Genomic DNA, 24,652 nt, shown 5'->3' on the forward strand with positions numbered 1-24,652 from the left:
AAACTGCTGAGCTGTACATCCTTAATGTGAACTTCAATCTATCCGCTATCCTTCCTGTTAATTTAATTTTACCTGCCCTATTTTCTTTAGCATTTACCTACATGGACAGAGATTCTGGTTTAAAGCAGATATACTCTCCACAGACTCTTTTTCTTTCTTTCTTTTTGTCATACAGCAGCCTCATTCTATCAGCAGCGAGTTTATAAGCCCTGACTCAGTAGCTTGCAGCACTCGTTCCAGATGATTGATTTATCTGTTCGTAGCTGTCATGTATACACTCTGACTCTGAACAGTGATTAGTTTTGAACATGTATGTGTGAGAGTGTGTGTGCGTGTATGAGAGAGAGCAGGAAAACTGGTGGTGTGTGTCTTCCCATGTCAGCACTCATTCAGCTAATGGCTCAGTATTACTCTACTGGTAGAATCAGGAGGTGTGACTGTGTAGGTGTGTGTTTACATGTATGTATTTGGTGGGAGAAAAGGTCAACATGGCGAGGGGTAGTAGAAAACACAAGCATAAAAAGGGGGATTGAAAGCGTAACCTCAAGATAAGATGTAGATTTTTTACATAATGGTATGTATGTATGGGAATTGAACCCCTGCTTCTTGCAATATTGTTTCCTCAATTTATCAAATAACTATTAGGGGTCAAAAATGAATACATGTAGACGAGTAGCAGAAATGAAATGGGAAGGCGGTGATGCAAAGCTGGAAAGAAGCAAAACAAGAAGGAGCAAGTACACGTGAATGCAAGACAAGCGCTGTAAATGTACAGTGTCCCTGCAAAACGCAGGAGGAGGAGGAAAAAAAGAGAGAGAGGCAGCTGATGGTGGAAAAAAAGGAGGGAGGAATAATATTTAGTTAGGAAGCGGTGTGTAAGTCTGACAGCGGTGCTGACACAAGAGATTCAGAAAACCCTTTTCCTGCTAGCTTGGCAGATGAGAGAAAAAGAGAGGGAGGTGAAGCATTCGGAGACAGAAAGAAGAAGAAGAAAAGCAAAGAAAGAAATGAAGAAAGTGGACAGGGCAGCAAGGAGGAGATGGGGAAGGAAACCTTGTTTTGCCCACTATCTTTGTAATTCTCTTGACTAATTTCACTGCCCACTGACGGCATTTCCATTATTGTTGTCTCTGTGATAAAACAGTTCAGCGACGTGGGTGATTTTTTTGTTTCTTAAACCAGTGTGCCCGTAAAGCCCCCTGAATTAAATTGAACCACGAGAGCAATAGAAGAAAGGCAGAGATAAAAAGGGGGAGAGAGGGAGTGGGGAAAAAAGAATCAAGCTCTCTCAGTAAATCACACACACACCACAGTTGTATTGAACTGGGAGGATAATGCTATCAGTGTTAGCTTAGGTGTTTCAGCAGAGGATTTGACAGTCAATAGAGTTTAAGATCAAAGGGGAGGAAGGAAGTAAATCCATGTCAAGGGATCAATTCCAAAACACTGGGAGGGAGAAATCTGTTACTCACTACTAAATGTGACAGAAATTTAAAAAGGTTGGCTTACCTAAAGCCTTTTACTGACATGGGATACGCAACATTGCTGTCTTTATTAGTTACAGCAACAGCTTTTTTGTCATTCAGACATAAGAGCCCCTTATGGTTTTCAGATACGACAGGATCTGAGGTATCTCAGGAAAAAGTCACAATGCTTGTACGATGTTTAGCACGTGGTGCTTGAGCGGAAGGAAATTAGATCAAAGGAAGTTTTATCACAGGGATGGATTTTTAAAGTTATGTGGCGGATGAAGCCTTAATTAACGACCACTGTGAGTGCGGACGGATGCTCAGTTCCTCTTCACAAAATGAAAAAATATTTCAGTTCAAGAACCGAACGTTCACTAAGCTCCAGCCCCAACAGGATTCTCCTTTCTAACTGGTGACTACTGATTTTGTCTGGTGAAATAAAATCTGTTGCAGGCAGATTTTAAGCAAGTTAATTACACCAATCTTAGCTTCAAGAGCTTTATTACACCATCTCCGGCTGACTTTTTAATGTTTCCAGCTGACTCATTTTTAAACGACAACCCTGCAAAAGGGTCTTAAAAATGAAGTTAATGGCTACATAAATTATACTGTGCTAACAGACTGAAGCTAAAGCTAGCGCAGTCACAACGTCAGCATCCACACCACCTGATGATCCATTTAAAACATAAAGAAACAGCACTGTTCATGTGTTGCAGTGCAGAGCTACTTAGTCATATTATTATAAGAAGGAAAATGTAAGATTAGACTCCTATTTCCGGTTTCTTTACTCCAGTATGACAGCAAAGTGAATCTCTTTGGGTTGTGGACAAAACAAGACGTAATTTTGGGCTTTGGAAAACAGTGATCGACATTTTTGACAATTTATAGACCAAACAACTAATAGATTAATTGAGAAAATATACTATAATAGTATATTTATAGTAATAAAGTAATAGACTTTATAACTAATCATTAGTTGCAGCCCAATTGACCATGAGCAGACAGACAGTAAATGATATGGATATTAGCAAAGCATAAAGGGAAGAAAAAACATATACATGCCATTAAAATGAATAGAATTTGCAAATCCAAAAATATGAAGTCTGATTTATAAATAAATTCCCTCCAAAGGTGAGGAAAGATATAAAAAGGTACCTAATGCTGTGTAGCACATAAATAGAGAGATTCATCTGCTCAGAATCACAAAGAGGCATAAATAAACACAGCAATCTGCAATTTAAATAAAATGGAAGCAAAATTGCATTCCAGAGTCTGCATAGACAAAAGGGCAGAAATAATTGCAGGGACTGTCAAAAAAGACAGCAGAAAACAGATTATAAAGTCATCACAAAAACAGTAAGCTTCAGCAACACAAATATGAAATGTGCTCTGCCTTTAAAAAAAAAATAAAAATAACCTCAATATAAAAAGGAGTATGCAGTCAAATCAGTTAGAAGTGGAAAAAAATAAAAAATAAAAACAGACAAAGGATAGACTTCGCAGAGGAAGGAGAAAGGGCTTTGAATTGTAAGGAGAGATTGAGAAAAGAGGAGGAGGAGAGCAGATGGAAAGGAGTTGCCTGGGTGATTCTTGCCTTGTGAAGTGTGATGGGGAGACGATGAGGCAAATACAGAGAGAGAGATGAAACAAACGGAGGGAGGGAGGAGAGGGGAATGGTGTGAACAGCAACAAACAACACAGACGAGCAGAAGCAGACAGATGGGACGGAGCAAAATCAAAATGACAGACGACATGCGAACAGACGCAGACACACATGGTTATAAACACTAACAAATTTAAGGACACACGTGGACGCAGAGCGATGCGCAGACAACGTATGGGCGCACGCACTCAGAAGGAAACACAGAAATACAGTACAATAGCTGTACACACACACACACATATACAGAGGGAGTTTTGTGAGATGCTGCCAGTTGCCCAGATTGTGTATTGGTAGTTGTAGTGGCAGCTTCAATACAGGCACTATTAATAGAAGGAAGTTAGTCTGTCCAGAGCCGGAACCAGTGCTGCACACTGGAGCCACAAGCTTTCAACTGTTACTTGTGAGCAGAGCAGAAGAGATAGTTAAACTAGATTACCAGAAATCAGCTGCCCCTAAACAGAACCTGCACTCTGGACCAGAACATTATATAAAAAAATAAATAAATAAAATAAAAATAACCCGAAATAAGTTATGCTCGGGCAAATAATGCAAATAACACAAATAATGCTCCTAATGATGATGACAACGTGACAGTAATGCCTCACAAAATAATTCATTCTTACTGCCTGAAAAATCAAATACTTTTGGTGTCCATTTGGAGGATTTAAGACAGCCCTTTTCCAGATTTGTGATTATTGAGCTAGCGCTTGATAATACTGTTTTGATCAAGTCATACAAACGAGTTTGAGCGGCATGTGCAGTGGCTGCTGGGGAGAAACAGCTGGCTGATTAATCCTGGAAAATTCCCCCTGAATGCTGATTGATTGGCGCCGTTAGAGTGAGACCTTACTTTGGAGAAAGAAACTGATAGATGCTTTATCAGTTAATGGCAAATAAGGACAATTAAATAGATTAAAATGCTATATAAATGACTATGTACACCAGAGAAAACTCTGGGATGAAGGGATTGTTTTCACAGAAATGTGAAGGATAACTCTGGCAAAATTCAAATTTTTCCCCCAACTAACAATCCAGAAGTACGCCTCTAGTTTTCCGACTATCCTCGCCCATATGTGGCACTCAGCCCCAAGCCCACTAGGTCCTACTGATGATGTAAATCTATAAAAAAGACTAAATCAGTTACTAAAACAGTTGGGGACTGTAGTCTTTCAAACGTTACATATACAGGAGTAAATCGTGTTGCTGTACAGATACACTGACGGTGACTGTGGGATCGAATCTAAAAATAAGAAACTACAGTATCCATGTTCATCATGGTGAAGCCACATGTCACGTAGGGCAACAGTGTGGCTCATGGATCATCATTTTTAACGGTGTTTGTGTAACGGTGTAGCTCTATGACACACACAGGAAATAGTTATATAAGGCGTCTGCTAGAAAGACAATACTTGTTGTTAATAGGATCAATTCATTGTTGGTCTTCCCACAGCTTGTTATTGACAATCTGATATAACCCGACTCACCCTTTCAATGAATAAAAAATAAATCTTAAAAAGGCCCACGCTGTAACTTCCTCTGAACTATTGCAGTTTAAACCTTTACTGCTTACTGAACTTCTTTCTCCCTTTATGATGAAAATAGTCTTTAGATGACCTCTGCAGGTAGCCGCTCCTATCTGCTGTGCCTTGGAGCTGTCGATAACTCACCGTGCCTTAAAATGATATGCTTTGCAGGAGTGTCTTGGGACCCAAACGGGTTGAGAAGCGCAGAGATTGACTGTGTCAGTTGCTGAGAGGTTAAAAGAAAGTGAGCTAATAAGAGGGCTCTAAGCCAAAGTCTCAGACCTGCAACACTTACGAGCAATCGAGTCTAAAGCTTTTACCGTAACAGGCAGGAAACCACAACAAGAGAAGCTGAAGTAGTTGGAGGGAGGGTTCCTACATATTGTCTTTTCCAATCAGGACTTCTAGACATTTATTTTTGTAATGGATTGGAAGATTTTGGTTGGTGATCAAATAACGTATCACTAAAAATGTACTGGAAATAACTAGCGGCTCTCCTTCTAGGTTCATCATCTGAACAAAGTTTTGTTTAATTTGTCATATTTGTAGAATTTGACCTGCGTAGGAACCCTGAAAGAAAAGACGTTACTGAGGAAAATCAGGACTGGGATCAGTTAACTCTATCAAGTAGGAAATTGGTACACTGATGCGTAATACCCTAAACTTCACACTATTACTGAAAGAGATCAGGGGCTTTAAATCTATTTCTCAAAACATCCATCTGAATAGAAAGTTAACTGATCCCCCTGAATCTGGGTTGTGAACTTGCGTTGTAGAGTTAGAGTTGCTGTCATTACAGTATTAGACTTTATGTAAGAAGTCAAACAACAGGCGTGTGACAGAGCTACAGAAAGCTGCAAACACCCACCCAGTAGCGGGAACAATCACAGGATGCTGGATCTAGTCAGAGGGTTAGTTAAGTGCTACGCCTGTGCTGCCAGCAAAGCCGAAAATAAATAGAAAGGTTTGAGTTTTTCAGTCTGGCTCTGTCTGGACAGTCAGACAGAGCGGGCTTTACCGGCTGCAGGTTGTGGGCCGTTGTTACTGGGCGCGGCCTTATTCCCAAACACAGCATCGAAATCTACAGTCATGGCTGGGGCAGTCTGCTGCAGAGGCTGGCTCTCCATTCCTGAGGGATGCAGTTAAATATGACCGATTAAAAACCCAGTTTGGATGCTTAAACTGCACAAGATAACCGGGCTAGCTTTTATCTGACACAGCTTTAAAATAACTGTAGATACATACATCGTGTTGGGATTTATCCTCGATGGAAATCATGGCTTTGCTCTAGTAAGGATTCCACCACCTAGCGCTAAACTAATCCTATTAGATTAGGAACATGGACATTACAGTCTCCGGCGTGCTGCCATTGTTGTTGCTTAGTAACTTGAGATTCTGTGCAGGCTGTCGAGGATGTCGGGCTTTCAGAGAAGAGTTAAGCCTGTGCACGAGCAAATCCAGTGACGGCACCTTTTGTTTTTTGTTTTTTTGTCTTCATCCACATCCCTGTTGGGGATTAGGGCTTGAAGCCTCAGAGAGGGGTTGTCTTTGTGTACCAAACGAAGATACACGGCAAATACACCACAGTATCTAAAAACAGACGTGATGCAACTGATACGACTGAGCTGTGAAGAAACAGTGATTCGTAAAGATGATCTAGAATTGATTTAAAAGTAGATAGAAAATGGTATATTACTAGAGTTTGTGAGTAAGAATCACCGGTTTCTACTGTGACTACCACATTGCTCTTCATGTACACGTAAAAATTTTTTATTGGGAATATTGCCATAGACTACATTACTTGTGAAACATATGCCATGACTAAATGAGATGAGAAGGCTGATATCACTGTCATTTGTCTGTTAAATATGAAGCTACACGCATCAGCTTAGTTTAGCACAAACCAGCACCTCTAAAGTTCACTAAATAACATGTTATACATTGTTTTATTTGTATGAAAGTGTAAAAACAACAACTTGCCGTTTTTACAAGGGGTTATGCACCAAACAAATTTGGTAAAGCACAGTAACTTCCCTGCCTTGCAATTCCTCAGAGTCAAGAAATAGTCCGGGATTCCTCTTTGGCTTTTGTATAGATTAGGATTTAATTAGTGAGCTCAAGAGGTGCCGGTTGGTGAATTCAGTTAGATTAGACAAAGCCAGTCTAGCCGTTTCCCTCTGTTTACGGTCTTTGTGCTAAGCTAGGCTAACCGGCTGCTGTATGTATCTTCATATTTAACAGATATCTATAAGAGCCATATTAATCTTCTCATCTAATCCAATCCACGTTCCCCAATATGTCAATATCTACTCTTTTAAATAATCAAAAAATATGTTCTTAATACTGTGTTTCAGACATTTACAGCCATGGCCATTCACTAAGGTAAGCATCCTTTGTGTTATTTTTGAGAAATGAACAGAGACAGTTATCTCAGGCTCCTGTGTCAGAGCCACTGATGGCATAAGGGGCTGACATTTGTGGTACGAAGTAGCTCAGACTCTGAAGTCTGGCCAAACTCTTTATAAATGGCTTTAGCTTAATCCTCTGTCATAAAGCTTGTAATACTCCGCGTTAACAGTGCGGCCAGATGCATCTTTGTGCTGCTTTTTTGATTTGAGCTAGCTGATCTTAAGCTGTAACGCCAACTTTTTTTTTTCCCCAGACATCCGAGGAAAGACATCCTGTGAAAGTCAGTGTTGTTGCTCAGCATTTCTGCCTTCTACATTTTCCACACTGACAAACAGGAAAACGAAGAGATGGTGGTTGAATCCTGGCTGACATTTCCTCGGACTGGTTTATTGAGTCTGAGCACACGGTTACAGGATTTATTATTACAAATTACTGTGAGCATTTACAGTGAAAACACCTGCGCCCAAAAACATGTTTGACTGTGTCTCTACACACTCTACACAAGACACCGGCTGGGTCATGCAACATTAGCTTCTGAAGAAAAGGAGGGAATGATGGTGGGTGGATGGATGGTTTACATAAAAAGACAAATGAATGGCTCGACAGATGGATGGGCAGACATGTGAATGACTGGCCAGAGGGAATATTTATCCCCAGAATGCCAGAAACACACTTTGAAGAATGATACACTGACTTTTTGCTCAGACATAAATTCATTTGTCTCTCTATCTTTATCTGCATGTGTGCGTGTAGACAGGTGTCTGCCTTATTTGCATGTCTGCATCCCTGCTGTTACCTTCATATATGTGTAAATGCAGGTGTGTGCGTGCGTGTAGGTAGCGTACCTCCCCAGGCACTGTTGGCGGTGGAGATTGAAGGAGTGCTCTGCACAGCGGGGATGAAGGCCGGCTGAAGATCAAACAGGTCACTGTTCAGATTGGGCACACTGTGAGAGAGAGAGAGAGAGAAGGAGAGAGAGAGAGAGAGAGAGAGAGAGAGAGAGAGAGAGAGAGAGAGAGAGAGAGAGAGAGAGAGAGGGATAATGAGAGAGAGAGAGAGAAAAGAGGGGGATAATGAGAGAGAGAGAGAAAAGAGGGGGATAATGAGAGAGGAAGGAGACAGACAAAAGTGGTAGGAAGAAGAGATAAAAAAAAGTGAGCGAGAAAAAGAGGTGGGATGAGAATAAGAGGTAGGGAGGGAGAGGAGAATAAGGGATAGAAAGATGAGAGGAACAGAAATCAAGTGAAAAAAGTCAGCGAGAGAAGAAAAACAAAATAACGAGGTACAGAAAGACAGATGAGATAGAGCATTAATATTTGATCAATTGCGCATAAATAGCTAAAGTCGCCACTAAAATGTTCGTTTGTCACAGATAAAGATTAATCCTTGCTCTCTGAAGGGCTTTAAAAACTTCCACGGAGCAATAAAACAGTTAGGAGCAGTAAATTCAGAGTGTGAAACAGTGTGTGCATGTTGAGTATAAATCCTGTGCTGATTATCAAGAATAGTAAATCGTGCTTAGTAACTATCACAGCTGAAAAGTCAGGACTGCGATACAAGGATTAGTTTTGTTGTGAACAGAAAACTAAAAGTTTTCTAATGCATGCTGACTTTACATTCAGCGATGGGTTAATGAATAATAACCATTCATAAGGGTTGTTTTGTTAGTTTGTATTGTTTCACATGTCTTAACCATTCTGACTTGACTTAAAGAGCTGTCACCTTCCTCTTTCCTCATTTTAAGTCCAACCACATATTTGATACTATTCATGATCTGTGCATTTTCTGTAAATTCCTCTCTATATAGCAGTTTTCACTGTTTGTGGTGGGGTCCGCCGTTCAGATTGCCTTCACATGAACGAGGGATTCACAGGAAACGAAGCATGTGTGCAATCCAGCGTTACTGTTTGTAAACTTATCTTGTTCCTGTTTCACTGTTCACTCTCCTAACACAGCTCTATTATAAAGTTGAGGTGCTCCTAATGCAATCTGAACTTCACTACTGCTGCTAGTTCACATTAAAAGCATTCAACTGGTGAAACAATAAGTGGATTTTATTGTGAAGCGTCGTTCATCAAAACTACAGCCTCATTTTCTGTATTTTTTTTTAATCAGTGGATCAGTATTAAATATTGCAAACAGTAATGGAAGGAGCAGCCACAGTGAGCTGAGTTGCAGGAGACACGCTGCACGCCTAATTATGTTGTGTGGGAAACTACTTGCGCTGTGCAACTCAGATCTCGGTTGGTTATGGCATGATGAGAGAAAGCCGATTATTGATTGATGTCTTTATTACAACTATCTGAATTTGTTTGGGTGCACCAGAACCACAGGTGTCACAACCGATATCCGTCTGTCTACGCATCTACCTATCTGTGCATAATATTCAATATCTTAAAAACGTAGTCATGCTGGTTTTAAATGGTGAACGTCTTGCTGTACATGGAGTGAAACATTTGGGCTGACGGGTGTTTGTTTGCGCGCACCTGTTGGCAGACAGCGTGGTGCCGAACAACTCCGGGGTTTGTGAGATGTGGTTGTTGTTGGCGCTGCCCATCGACTGGCTGCTTGGGGAGGCAGAGGGCGGGGTATGCATGTTGATCTCCTTCAGGCGCTGGTCCTGGAAGACAAAGACAGACACACACACACACACACACACACACACACACACACACACACACACACACACACACACACACACCAGAAAGAAAAACACCACACTGTGATCAGGAAGACGAAGGTTAAACAGCCATTTCCCATTGGAAATGATTGAGAGTTTTGTTTCCAGTACACTCAAATCCTGGAAAATGGCAAACACATTCTCTCGCATGTAAATTTAAGGATGTACAAATAAATATTCTCGCATAGAGGAAAAAACACCCATAATTCCTACAGCTGTCCTCCTGTAACTTCTTGTGTTAAGTGCCCTTTGGTCCATTTGAGCCACGTTGTTTGGAGATCCTTGGCAAACATCTCATCGCAAACATTCCCAATATCGGGTCATTGGGAGTAAAGCTTAAAACTGTGTGCTCTGGTGATATTCAGATAGATGTTGGCTTTAGATTTAAGACCAAAAACCAGGCCTGCATCCAACTGAATTTCAAAAGTCAGTTTCATTGCTCTGTATTGTTTGCCAAGGTTGCCTGGTGGTGTTGGATACATACACATTATGATGATAGACGATTAGTTTCAAGCACTTTAAAACTAATGATGCTGGTTTCTAGTGACAAACTCTCCAGCCCTGTTATTGTGTGGTGCTAAAACAAAAACTCAGCTTATCTCAAACAGTATCTGCCTCTGTCCTGCTGAGACCCAGGTGCAGGGGAAATGTGACAGATATGCAAACATCAGCAAAGTCCAGCCACCGCTAAAGCTAAACTAAAGTAAAGCCAAGAACAAACAATCAGTTTTCATTTTTTGCATTGTTTTCAGTCCATTCATGCTGATCAAATCAAGACATAAGAAGCCTGATGTGGCTGTGCCGGCAAGTCACTTTCATTTAGCACAAACGGTGGCAAAATACTGCTGATATTTGCAAGACAACAACCAGTTAACCAAACGCTGAAGTCTCAGACTGCTCTCAGGTCAGAAACCCGCCTACTTAACGCAGTAAAACTACCAGAAGTTATTTGACCTGCTGATCCAAGATGAACACTCCAGCACTTTGAAGGTGTTCCAACACATTTCCAATCTCCCTATGCCTCCCCGCCCAGACTCTCATTCCTTGCATGAATTTTGCTTCAGGGCTAGTTTGATGCACCCTGCTAACAACGGGGACATGACGATCAACAGCTTCCTCTCTCTGTAGCTTAAAGATGATGCTGTATGACAACACATTTCAACATTGTGTTACATGACAATGAGTGTAAATCTAAACAAAACACATTAAATATAGTATAAGTAATCCATGTTTCTCACTGCAGTCTATATAACATATTCAACCTCCCACAAGTGACTAAATAAAAAGTCATTGCTTTATTGATTGATTTTTATCATTCTTGCCGTTTTGCTTATTTCTTGTGCTTATGTTCCATCTGCCTACATTTCCCGCAGGAACTTATTACTTTTGCTGCGGCAGTGACCTTAATATCTCCACAGGGATCAATACATTTGTGTCTTATCGTGTGGGAACATGTACCGAGATATAACAACAGTTTTGTTTTTTTTATCAGAATATGTACTGTTTGGTAGACAAGGGAAGCAATTTACAGCCCAACAAAAAGGTGTAGATTTTCTAGTATGGATTCCCACAGAGGGAATGGAAATGCTGCTCTCACAGCGCCTTTGCCTATTTAATTTACACATGGCCATTCACTTACACAACCCTCTTCCCACCTTTAAAGGAATTTGGACTTTGATCGGATTAATAAACACAATCTCCTGCTGTACCAGTCTCAGTCGGGCCGAGTCCTCTTCATTCATATTCTGTCAGTGAAGCGAGAAACAAATGGCAACTGCTGTTATTGTTTAGGCTGAGGCCCCAGCTGGACAGTAGCTGAGCGTGCAAGTGTGTGTGTGTTGAGTCCATATGGACACCAGAGCGCTCAGACAGCTGGACTAGAGTATTTGGACGAACCCTGCTCACCCCGGCTCTCTCACTCGGTTCCTTACTCTGTTGTGTTCTCACTCTCACTTTGTCTTCCCTCTCCCGCTTTCTAACTAAACCCAAAGGTAATCAGCGGACCTTGGCAGAAACAGGGCAACCAAGGGCACAAAGCAAACAGCGCGCTAAAATCCAATCAACAGCGCACACAAACAAACACACCAAGACGCACTGGCGGCGCTCACAGCGCCTAATCTACCAGGATATACACATGCATTCACACAAACACAGATCAACAAAAGCTCACAGAGATACCGGCAACACTGCTAGACACATACTGTATCTTCTCTGTCAAGATGCAAGCATGCTTAACATGGACACACACGCGCACAAACACTCACACCGAGCCGCTGTGTGCCTGCTCTGTAGTTTCACTGCTCTTACTCAATTACAGTTTGCTGTAAGGCAGGACTCCCAGGGCTGGAGCAAGAAATGTCAACACATTTTACACTTGACTTTTCTATTGCTCGGCTCACCACAGAGACTCCCGCCCTTTATCCTCAAATGGAGTTGAGAACTCACCCAACAGCAAAAGTTGCTTGGCAATCTATCAGCAACAACAAAATCAGTCTGATTTCTACAGTACAGCAAAATGGAGCACTATATGTTTTTACGTTTTGTTTTAACAAGTTGTGCCATTTTGCAGGGTTCTAGCGTTATGTAGTTGCTGCAGATATGAAGTTTTATTGCGGCTCTGCTAGCACAGTCATGGCATGGTCTTAAATCAGGGTCATGACTGCAGTTACAATCAAATCCCCGTGTACAAATACTCAACCTGAAAGTGGCCGCTGTTCTTCCCTGTATCACACTCATCCTTACCTTCTTCTTACAAGTAGGTTAAATCATACAACAGGTTTATAACGCCATGTCTAGTACAATTTGTTTATCCAGTCTAGCTACCTTAACTTATCAGTGGCACAACTAAATAATGTAAGGGGACATTAAAATGACAAAAAGGGGTCCATACAAACTACAAGATGTTACTATGCATGTAAACATATGTAGATCAGAACCCCTGTTATTGGCCTTGCGTCCTGACACAAACAAGAAATTTGACTTCGGCTCTCAGCAGCTCTCTGTGCTTTCACACAATGCAAACAAAAAATATATACAGCAGGAATATTTTCACAGACATACACTTACAAAAAAAAAAAAAAAACACAGACAAAAGCTAGACAAGGATAAACAATGTGGTTTGGATCTATTGCATTAAATGTCATGTTAAAGAGCCCATTTACACATGGTATTAATAAGTGATCTGTATGGATATCCAATGTGCTTTTAACACATGTTAAAAGGGGTAGAGTGCACTGTATAAAGGCCTTTATGGTTCACGAGGGAGCTGCGGGAATGCCTCAAGTGATCAAGTGTAACTTCAGTCAGCGTTGGTTGGGGCTCAAGACTACAAGATTTACAATAAAATAAAAATCTGTGGGTGTGGATTTAGAAAGAAGCGAGCTTACCAGACCTCTATAGCCCGCTCCTCATCTATGCATGAGGCTCTAGGCTACATTAGCCACTACTAATATAACAGATCCAAATCTCCAACTGAAATGTTGGCAGCCAACTTGAATTGTGGGTTATGTAGGTGACAGGTTTTGACAAGGAAGAAGTTTTGATACTCTGTTTTATATTTCTCCAGTGTAAATCTGCCAATATTACATAAGTGCAATGCTAAATCAGTGGTGTACTCTTTCAATGCACAGTAGACAGTCTAAAGGAGGTCTGGCTTGCAATGTGATTGGAGGTTATCCCAGTGTTAATGTAGTCAATACAGCATGACCACATTCTTTATTAATTACAATAATTATTTTTTTTTTTTTTAAATCACCCAGTTAGTTGAAAAGTCAGTTAACCCCCCCTTCTTCCTGCTAGCTTAAGCAACGCCAGGAAAAGCTACAAGTATTAACACTAGCTTGTAAACGATCCCTCGCAAAGACTGATTGACAATATTGAGATCCGATCACAATGGGGGCAGAATGGAGATAATGCCAACACTTATTACTATCAGGTTTACACTCAAACGCCGGTGATCAGAAATCATTGTCCAAACGAGACTTGCCTTTCCAGAATAAAATGCATTGGAGTCCAAAAAAAACAAGAGGGGGCCAGAGGGCCGCACGAGACTACAAATGAATTGTCGTATTTTTAATTAAGTGTGTTTGATATGATAACACCACAACTCCCAGAAACAAGTTGACAATTTCTTAAGGAGAAGTGTAACTGCCCATACTAATTCATTTAGCTGTGTCAGCAGGAGTAGAGGGTGTATAGTTTGGTTACATCCGGTTAAAATGAAAGGGGAATCTGCAAGTTAAAGAAAAGGAAACGTAAAGAAGGATTAGGTCAGCAGTTTTTGTGCCAGTGAAGAGAAAGGACAGGTTTAAGCAGCACTGACCATACGACCATAAACTATTTGGAAGTACTTTGAGGTAAAAATGACTCAACAAAAATAAATTATGGCATGGTAAAGATAACAAGCGTGGCAAAGGCCAGCGCTCACACAGTAATGTATCTAGATACAAATCACATGTTAATACCTGCGTTAAATGAGGCCTAACTCATAGATTTACATTTAGGACGTTTGTAGCAGCTGAGAGCTGCTTGAATCGGGCAAAGAGGCGATGAAAGGGTGACAGCAGCAACTAGTAGACCTGCTGGCATTTCTGCTGCAACAGCACTGACTCTGACCCCCTGATTCAGAGGTGATTTGGTACAAAAAGTACAAAACATGTTACCTTAAGCGCCTGCAGTCTGGCCTGTTCCTCCTCCAAGGCCTGCTGTTTCTCCTTCTCATCCATGCGGCTGAAGGACATGCCAGTGGAGGAGAGGGATGAGACGGCGCTGGACAGGGTGGACGCTCTGCAAGACACAAGCCAAACTTAAATATTTCTCTCTTTTTTCCCCCCTCACAGGTCTTGACTTGAGATGTTTCAGGAAGACCTGATGTAACTGGCAGGAAATGAAGATGTTTACCTGGTGTCTGCATTCAACTCCTTCGTCTTCTTGCCCTCCAGAGAGGCCAGGTGCTGCTCCAAAGCCTCCAGGAGGCTGCTGGGGGCCTGGCAGAGAAAAGGGATTAAAAGGAATTCAGCAATCAACTCAAGTTTTTTGAGAATCTCTTCTCACTTTCTGTCTCTCTCATATGCTCAAAAAAAGACCCGCCTACACACACACACACACTTAACATACACACAAACACACAGCACCCAGAGTTAGTTGGTCTCACAGGAAGGTAAGAGAGTGCATCAGGCTCCAAGAATAGCCATGGCAACATGCAGCAAACACTCACGCTGTTAGCAGGAGACTCAAAGGAGAAAGAGAGAGACAGAGAGAACAAAGAAGGAGGTTGAAAAACAAAGAGCGAGGTAAAAGGTGGAGTGCGGAGGAGAGGTCACGCCACTTCTGCTCCCGACTTCACATTAGCAGAGGGCAATCATTTCTGCGCTCTCTTTCATTTTTCCATTGTTCCCTTTGCTGTGCCCTTTGCTTATCTTGAAGTGCCCCCCTCCTCCCCCCGCACTGTGAGGTCCCATCACACTTGAACAATGAGTGCCAGGATGCACTGGCTTGTCAGCGTGTCTCTGCTCTAATTTAACAAAGTCTCTGCGCATGTATTCCATGTGGGGATTGAGATTAAAGTCTTACTCTTTCTTAACTTTTTCTTCAAATTTTTGTAAGAAATAATGAGGCCAAGAGTCTCTAAACTGCTGTTTGTTGTGAGATGACATAAGGCAGCTGCATTAAATTTGAGCCCAACTATTAGTGAGCAGGTTACTTGGGGATTGTTGCTATGTTACTACAGAAAACATGCTACGTTACTACAGAAAACACAGTTCAGCCACAAATTCAAGTTCAGCTCCAAATGTTCACATCGCACAACACGATGTATCCAGCGCTCGTTAGATGCCTCATTAATGCTCAAGAACCGCGGGAAACAAGAAGGGAAAAAGCGAGCGAGGCAGCTCCATTATTAAGTGTTACAATCTCAAACTTTAACTCACAAAAAAAGAAATAGCTCAGCTCTCTTCTGGCCAAGGAGAGAGCAGAGGAAATTCTTCCACTGAGAAAATATGACAACGTCATGTCTGTCTCTCCATCCGCAAGAATGCTAAGTCTGCTGTCAGTAGGGCTGCAGACATGCACGCAAACACACACACACACACACACACACACACACTTGGGAGTGTTTTGGCTTCCGAGTCCTTTGCGGCTGGCTAGACAGCGGGTTCTTGCCAAGCTGTTGCCTGGCTGTTAAAGAAACAGTGCCTCACAGAAGAGAAAGAGACCATTTTAACTGTCAGTGGGTCTGAATAGGTGAAAAGAAGACCTCGTGCACACCCAGTCAATATTAGCTCTGACACACACACTCAACAGGGTGTCTCCTCATCGCTTGCCTGTCTTCCTTTTGACATATTGTGTACTTTGCTTTCATCTAAACATGTTCAGAGATGGCTCTAACTTTGGAAGGCAAGGAGAAAAAAAATAAAGAAGAAAAGGAAGAATCCCCCCCTTTCTCCTCTCTCATGTTTCCTTAATATGTTTTTAAAACAATTACGACAGGGTAATGCTCGGGTCGTTCACTATTAAAGCGCCTCCTCCATGCATGTTGGAGCAATGATGCAGTGCATGACAATATGAAATAAACAACATCTAAAAAAGGAGAAGGGGGGAATTTAAATGAGCGAGTCGACTTTCATGCAGATGAAGACGGAGGGGCGGAGGGCTGAAGCCTCATTTCCTATTCATGGAGGTTTCATGGCCTTTAGCTTGTCATGCCAGAGCTCTGGGTGTGTGTGTGTGTGTGTGTGTGTGGGTGTGTGTGTGTGGGTGTGTGTTTGAGAGCTACAGGCAATCCACCTGAGGCCAACACACATACATACACACACACACATTGTACTCAGTCAACGCCATATCACTCCACACTGGAAACAATAAACTAGGGCATGCCAGGGAGTGTATGGGGGGAGTGTGTGTATGGTTGCGCACACACACGAGCATATATGATGTTCATGCAAGGGGTTAAGCAGGTTGGAGGGGGTAAGCAGTACAGTATGCAACCCACCACCTACAATGTATGATCCTTTTGTTTTCTGCGGCAGACGAGGAAGAAGGAAAAAAACGTCTATTTAACGACCAAAGCGAAGTGTGCAGTTTCACGACGACACCAACACAGTCAGTCCACTTGCTGTTAACCTCCAGTTCTACACTCTGAGTTTCAGTGAGACATGACCACGTCCCACTGCGGCTGTAATAACTTAGAGTTGCATTTGGGGGATTTTTATAAAGATTTCTAGAGAAAAACACCAATGTGACAACTTTTCAATCCAATCCAGGCTGCAACTAATTATTTTTTGCCCATTATTGCTAAATCAGTCAGTTATTGGTAGAGATTCCTGATTCTGATACCCAGGGTGCTGACCAAAGTCTGAACCAAATGTTTCTTTCTTCTTGGCAATAAAAATTATGTCAGCTGCATACAGTGACTGAAAGCATAGCAGAAAGCAAGAAATAGAAGAAGGCGAATGTCAAACTGTATTAAAAATGGATCTCCTGGGTAAATTATAGGTAAAGATGCACTTGGTTGCTATGAGACATTAGAGTGGCTGTTTTCTTTGTCGTCCTTTTGAACCTATCTCCCAACAGGAATTCAATCAACTGCCCGCCAAAAAGTCAAAAATGTTAAAAATACTATGGAAAATCGGCAAAGCAGCAAATCTCACATTTCAATACCTCTAACTAATAAATATTTGACATTTGTGTTTAAATAATTCACACAGAATTACTATAAATCCATTCAACTGATTAATCGTTTGACAGAAAATTTATCAGCAACTTTTTTTAGTTTAGCCATTTTACGAGCAAATATGCTCTGGTTCCTGCTTCACAGCTGCACGGATTTGTGACGTTTCTGTTACCTAAATACCTTTGAGTTTTGGACTGTTGGTTGAACAGAACAAGACATTTAAAGACATTATTTAGGACTTCTTAAAATCAACCGATTAACAGAGACAATAATCAACAGACTGATAATGAATTATCGTTAGTTGCAGCCTTATTGTTGATAGATACATCTTCTGTCCATTGAATAATCCTTTAATCCACTAATCATTTCAACACTAAACCGGATGTCTAAAATTATTACACATGACTGGAGTTTTAAAGCTGTGAGAAGATAAAAAAAAGCTGATCTACAAATGACAGTTTATCGCACTGCGCTGAATTTTAAACAGCTGTTTTTCCAGAATCAAATTTAAACTCATTGTTTCTCAGCCTGCTATGTCACTTCACGTGTGCCTGCCTAACCAGAGACATCAATCTCTCTTAGGTCCTCCCATAAACCATTAGGAAGATGAAAACCATGCTTGAAACAAATCCTCTGAATTAACAATTAGACAAAAGGCCAACTGTATCCTTGACAATTAAAAACAGAAATCATGTAGTCTTTATTCCCTTGTAGCGACGCCGTCTTGTTTAAGCCCCTTGTTGATGCAATTATCATTATTTTTGTAGATGCAAGGTCAAAAGCTCATTGTTCGCCAGTTGCTCAGGGTTTCAAATCCACGTGATGAAACCTGCAGCTGGCCTGCTGATGGTGCAGTGTTTAAGCGGGACAACCTCACACCTTGGCCTGTTGTTGGATCTATAGTGAGCGTTTAGAAGTGAAAGAGAAAGCAGGAAATCAATCAAACCAGAGGGGAGTTGCCTAGACTACGATCGGGTCAGACGAGATGGCTGAAATAAAAACGAGTGGGCGGAGGAGAGAGAATGGGTGAACACATTCGGTAAGGGGGATGGGGGGGTGGGGAGGTGGCGGCACAGGTATATGTAGGGGTGAGATGTGGTGTGAGTAGTCGGATGAAAGCACAGAGGGAGTAATGAAACCATGTGGTGTTGAAGGAAAGTCAGACAAAGGTGAAAAGGTAGGAAAGTAAGAAAAGGAGTGAGAAACCGCAAAAGAGCAGAGGAAGTGGAAGTGGAAGGTGAGATGTACACTGACCTGTGAGAGATCTGGGATGTCACCCTGATCTATTCCAACTTGCTGTCGTCAAAAAACAAACAAATCAGCAAAATAAAAAGGGGAGAAAGGTAGGTGGGATAAAATGGAGAAGAAAACAAAACAAAGAAGAGGGCAGGATCCATTAAAAAAAAAAGAAAAGAAAAAGAAGATGAGAAAAAGAAAAAAAAACAGGGGAGTCATTACTTCATGCAGTGGCAGTGTCAACATAAACGACAACAGAAATAAACAAGAAAAAGTTTTCGACATCTGGATTGGCCGGACGAAACGGCCAATCCTCACAGTGAATGACGATGATGATTGGACAGTGATAAATATGTTTGACCAATGAGGGAGAGCGACCGTAGCAACTGATGAATAATGACGTGACAACACTAAAAACATTCATAAAAAAAAAAATATATATATATATATATATATATATATATAAATAAAAAGAGGACAGCTACGCCAAAGTCATCTCCAAAAGACAATTTACAACTCAAGACAGATAACATTTGTGTGTGAACATGTCGACTTTTCAGGACACAGATAAAGAACATTAAGCCCCGGGGGGCTTTTGAATAATCATCAACATGACCTTGGTTTTCTTGCTAAGCAGTTGTTAAAACACACCAGTCGCCATCGTCAGGTTTATCAGCAGAAAATATAAATAACAGTTGATAAGAGTGTACTCCCGCTTCTTTGAAGATGCCATTCTAGACGTCTAACTCCTGCTTTGAAGCTTTGTTTTTTTTTTGGACTCTTAAATATTCATTAAGTTGTTACACATGATCACAAAAAGGGCAAACAACAAACATAACAAACAAGCTATTTTTGATCACTGGACCCTTATAATGAATGTGTACATAATGTTTTCTGCTATAATACATTGATGGTAAAGAGACATGGTACTTTAAGGCTCCTTTATGTACACTTGCATGCATGTAGATGGATTATTTTAAAAACATTGTTTTGTTTGTAAAAAAAAAAAAAAAAACTCAATAACTGCTAAGATAAGAATCAAATCTATCAAAAAATACATATATTTTATGTTCATGTAACTTTTCAAAGTACCAGCAGTTTGTGGAAGTGGGCGAAGAAGAGTGGGTGGTAAAAAGTTAGTTCACCTCTACCACTGTGCAAAGTAACGCAAAATCTACTGAGAAAGTTGTCAACATAGGACCTAATATATACTATATATGTCTTTTTAGTGGGTGTGCCAACAACAGATGATCTACAGTGACCGAATATGATTAGAAAATAGACTTCAGATCAGAGTTTAGCTTAAAAAAAAAAAAAAAGAATTCATGACATGTTTGATACGTGTACTGTAAAAAACAGAGCAACTCATCAGTTTATTCACTGAATGTGTGCGGGTCTTTTTACTAAGCACTACTGTTTTAAATTATGTCTAAAAAACACACTTAATTATTCAGGTAGCGCCTTAAAACCGAATTAGAAAAAGACAAATGGACCATTTATTCAAATGTACGTTAACGCAGAGAACACGAAAGACCAATGTAGTTCCTTCAGCTGAAGTTACAGCAGCTGATTCCCAGTTTCTTGTCTGCTGAAACAAAGGAGGGAGGGAAGGACGATGGCACGAGAGGAAAGAGAGAAAAAAAAAAAAAAGAGCGATGATCTGTGGGCACTGGGCGAAGGAGAGCCACATGAGTATCCATCTTTGTCAGGCCGAGAGGGAAGAGAGCGGGAGAAGAAAGAATTAGATGGAGGAGTGTGGGGAGCCGAGGGAGAGAGACCTAACGGAGCACCTAACCACATCCTCCATCTTTGGGTTATTTTGGGTTTGTGTGTGCGCATATATATATATATGTGTGTGTGTGTGTCTGTACAGCAGATTTAGGGCAGTGAGAGTAAAGTCGAGCACTCTTGTCTGCACACAGTACAGTAGCTGTGTGAGCAAAATTGTGGCATCTTTATGTGGAAAAATGGAGCCTTTATGTGGAAAACACACAATTCAAGTGGTGTTTGAAAATGTGATGTGTGTACATACATGTGTTAATAATGTTTAAATATGTGTGTTCAGGGGATGTGGTCAGGACAAGACACAGACAAGAAATTGTGGGGAATAGCTCATTTAAATTAGAGCTGCTCTTCCAAAAAAAAAAAAATCTGTGGGCAGAAACTAAAAAGAAAATCTAATTCCTGATGTGTGTGTGCATGTACTTTTCTGTGTACTGTGTGTTTGTGTGCGACTATACCTCAGCCACTTTGAGGAACTCTGACAGCTTCGTCATCCTGTAAAGAAATTTCTTGTAGATGTCCAGAGCATCTTTGCACTGGTTCTTCTTCATGTCAAAGTATTTCTCTACAGAGATGGGGAAGTGAGGGCGGGGATGAAAACAAAGCAGAGAAATACAGATTAACAACAAAAAAAAGAGGAAAGGAAGGAAGGGAGAAAGGAGGCAGGAACAATCAGAGCATGATTGAGTGGAGACAACAGAAGCACTTAGCGGCTACATGACAGCTTGTCAAAATGTGTGTGTGTGTTGCTGTTAAGTTTGTGTTTACATATTTGACAGACATGAGGGTGTACACACAAAACAAACTGTAGCTGTACTTACACCTCATAATTTGTGACACATGTAGCAGAGAGCATCAGTTGGCTCACTGCTGTAGGCTGTGTTTATCCTAGGAGATATAGTGTGTGTGTGTGTGTGTGTGCGTGTGCGTGTTACCCAATAGGTTGATGACCCCTTCGTTGTAGGCAGCAAAGAGCCTGATGGAGTCTTTGAAGAGCAACATGAAGGCTGAGTTGATCACTCCGTTGGTCAGCTCATTAGGGTTGGCCTGAAAAGATGAAAGGGAGAGGGAGAGGGGGAGAGAGAGAGAGAAAAAAGGTAAACGAGGCATCTCTGTCACATCTTGCCAAGACTTAAAAAAAAAATAGAAAACATCTCTTTCAGATATCCACAAACATCTTTTTCAAAATACCAGCACCCCTTGGTATTGATACACTTTAGGTGGGAAAGAACATCATGCGGAGACACACACAAAGAAAGACTATCAAACAGCAAACACGCATTCCAATGAGAAACGTCACCTTCCATTTTTATTGCTCTTTGAAGCTCGCTGGCACAAACCACAATGCACCCACCAATTTCTCCAAATCCCCACCCAATTCCCTTCTGCGCGCACACACACACACAAACACACACAAACAATAAACCTTTAAATCTGTTGCCATAATGTGCTCCTTATACTCCATCAATAAAAATAAAAAAAAAGAGGTTTCAAACTGTGGTTTTAATTTACATTTTGATTGGAAAGTGAATCGACCACAGCTTTGACAAGCATGCATCGAGACACTCGTGCATGCAAAACACAAACACACACACAAACACGCACACACACTTAGTACCTGGAAATCCAGCAGTGCATCCAGCTGGTTCTGAATGATGGGCAGCGTCTTGATCAGCTTCTCTGTGTTCATGGTACGCATCACACCGTCAATCCTGACAAAACAGGAAACACACACAAACACAACATTGCAGCAGGCACCTTTGTTGAGGGAAATTCTTATGCAAATTCTGATGCAAATTGGGAAAACGCACGAAAAAGTAATGAAGAAATGATGGGAAACGAAGAAAGAAAACTCATGTTTTGCATACAAAAGTTTTCTCAGTAATGCAAAGTTGTAACAGCTTCCAGAGGTGAAAGGCTTGCAGCAAATGGCGACTGAAACACATAGCTTAAATAAATAATGACAGTCTGTTCTGCGGGATAAACATGACAACAGATTCAGTGTCATTCCACAACAGTTGGACTTTCTGAAAACTGGGGGCCATGTGCTGAACTGTTACTCGGCCTGGAGCAGTGACTCCCTGGCAACACTTGAGAAGGGTCCAACAGCAGACCTCAAGTCCAGGGACACCAGGGGTCGTATTACAGAAAGTTCCTATCTTAAGTCTTAAGTTAAGATAGGAGGAGTCTAAGATAGAATTTGCTATTAAAGAAGCAAATTCTAACTTCGTAAAATCTTAAATAAACTCTCTTAACTTAACTTTAGTATTATTAACTTTCCAGAGAAGAGTACGGGTTTCTGCCACCGTCAGTGAGGAAACACAGGAGGAGCCACCACCATTTCACCTCTGCTCTTTGGGCACAAGAGTTGCCTTTCTCTTCATATCACTTGTCAGTGGACTTATTTTCTTTTTCACAGCATCATCCGCTGGTTGCCGGATAGACCACGGAGACTGTGTCTGCTATTTTAGCCCACTCTCTTCACATAACGCTTAACTCGGGAGATTAATACTTTAGTTATGCAATTTTGGATTTCTCGACGGAGGTCACCAACACCTTGAAGTCACCTGACTTCAAGTTCAATGATAGCTGTTGTTTCTGCCCCATTTTTCAGTTTCATTAAAAAAAAATCTACAAAAAAACAGCGATCAAAAGTCATTTAGCTCGGCTAGGTGAGAAAAGTGGCATCGGTTGCTTGGTAACAGACTTAAAGGTTCATAAGCAATTTAGGATCCTAACCTGAGATAAGATAGGATGACTAAAGTTATTGAGCTAGGAAGGAGCAAAGACAGCCAAATGGTTTTATGGGGCTAAAAATTTGAATCTCCAATAAGCTAGTACTTTTTAGGTAATGTAGCAAAGTAGTTCTTTCACATCTACCACACTAGATTACAGAATATTTAGCTGTATTTGAAAGCCAGAGAAACATGAACATGTTTAAATCTGGTAAAAAATTTTAATAAAAAATATGATGCACTTCATGTCAAGGATCGGCAGTTGGACCCTCGTCTTTGTGCTAAGCTAAGCTCAATACTGAATACTGTCGTCGTAAATAAAAAGGTTTTGTCAGCTTCTGTCTATTGTTGTTCTCTCACTTTAGTGCCAAAAGCTAAACACCCATCTCCCAGTGTGCGGCAAGATGAGTGTGAAGTAATGAGTGGGGTTGTCATTTTGTGTGTGTGTGTGTGTGTGTGTGTGTGTGTGTGTGTGTGTGCACCCTCCCATACCCCCTCTTCATCTTGGTGAAATCCACAGCCACCAGTCTGTAGGACATGGCCTTCTCATTCAGGTAACGGCTGTATCGCCTGATGAAGGTTGACATGTCGTAACCTGAGAGAGAAAACAAGAGAGAGGAAATATACGGAGTTTGTTGTGTTGTCCTATAAACTGTCTATATGTTTTTATATTATACTGTATATGTACACTGCATCAGATGCATTTTAATCAAGTAATCAATCCCACTGAATTACCCATTTTAACTTATAAATACTTTGTTTTTTGCTTAAAACATTCTAGTGCTCTGTGTGACGTGCTTTACAAACCAAAAATGCTCTGAATTGTTTTTCCACACTGCTTTTGGGGGAATGAGAGTTTGGTGCTTTACCTTGCAGAGCTCCCTTGTCCAGGAAGTTGTTCAGGTTAAACAGGGTGTTTCTGGAGGCCAGGTACTGGGTGAAACGCTGAGATAAGAGAGACAGAAAACACAAGTTAATGCAGGGTTTGAGAGAGCTTTATCCAACAATAAATATGAAATTTAAACAAACCAAATTTACTTTGTTAATATCACATTTTTGGATTGTAGGTTTAATTTCCACGCTAGTGGGAAAAATCTGGCTGCTTGTGAATGAGGGATAATTTCCTCTCCAACAACAACCAAAAAGATTCACCCCAAGTTAGGAACTAAGGAGGCTATTAACATCCAGCAGCAACAGTAGAGAAGATATTTTTAGATAAGTTTATGACAAAAAAAAAAAAATATGTTGGACCTTCTTGGACAAATGTAATTTTGACCAGATGATGGGACTAAACGTGAGTTTTAGTAGCATCTAGTGGGCAGGGTTGCCAATTGCAACAAATGGCTCACTGTGCATTCGCTTGTTCCTTGGACAAAGTAAGTACTTCATAATAAATGTATTAAATCTAATGGAAATTGTAAATTCAACAGTTCCACACAACTTGAATGCATCATCAGTCACCAGTCACTGCTCACCCCCCTCTATC

General features: G+C 41.0%; 1 protein-coding gene across 1 annotated transcript in view; it reads right to left on the reverse strand.

The window, feature by feature from the left end:
• Positions 1 to 24,652, reverse strand: part of si:ch211-200p22.4 (phosphatidylinositol-binding clathrin assembly protein) — an 80,475-nt gene that overhangs the window by 14,052 nt on the left and 41,771 nt on the right. The window contains exons 5-13 of the mRNA XM_046064110.1: positions 22,050 to 22,143; positions 21,367 to 21,478; positions 20,890 to 20,996; positions 18,668 to 18,709; positions 14,644 to 14,729; positions 14,406 to 14,529; positions 9,551 to 9,684; positions 7,910 to 8,010; positions 5,674 to 5,784 (exon numbers count right to left, since the gene is read on the reverse strand). Coding sequence (XP_045920066.1) covers positions 5,674 to 5,784; positions 7,910 to 8,010; positions 9,551 to 9,684; positions 14,406 to 14,529; positions 14,644 to 14,729; positions 18,668 to 18,709; positions 20,890 to 20,996; positions 21,367 to 21,478; positions 22,050 to 22,143 — 911 coding nt within the window. The remainder of the gene's footprint in view (positions 1 to 5,673; positions 5,785 to 7,909; positions 8,011 to 9,550; positions 9,685 to 14,405; positions 14,530 to 14,643; positions 14,730 to 18,667; positions 18,710 to 20,889; positions 20,997 to 21,366; positions 21,479 to 22,049; positions 22,144 to 24,652) is intronic.

This window comes from Micropterus dolomieu, linkage group LG12, assembly GCF_021292245.1.
Source record: "Micropterus dolomieu isolate WLL.071019.BEF.003 ecotype Adirondacks linkage group LG12, ASM2129224v1, whole genome shotgun sequence".
Lineage (NCBI taxonomy): Eukaryota > Metazoa > Chordata > Actinopteri > Centrarchiformes > Centrarchidae > Micropterus > Micropterus dolomieu.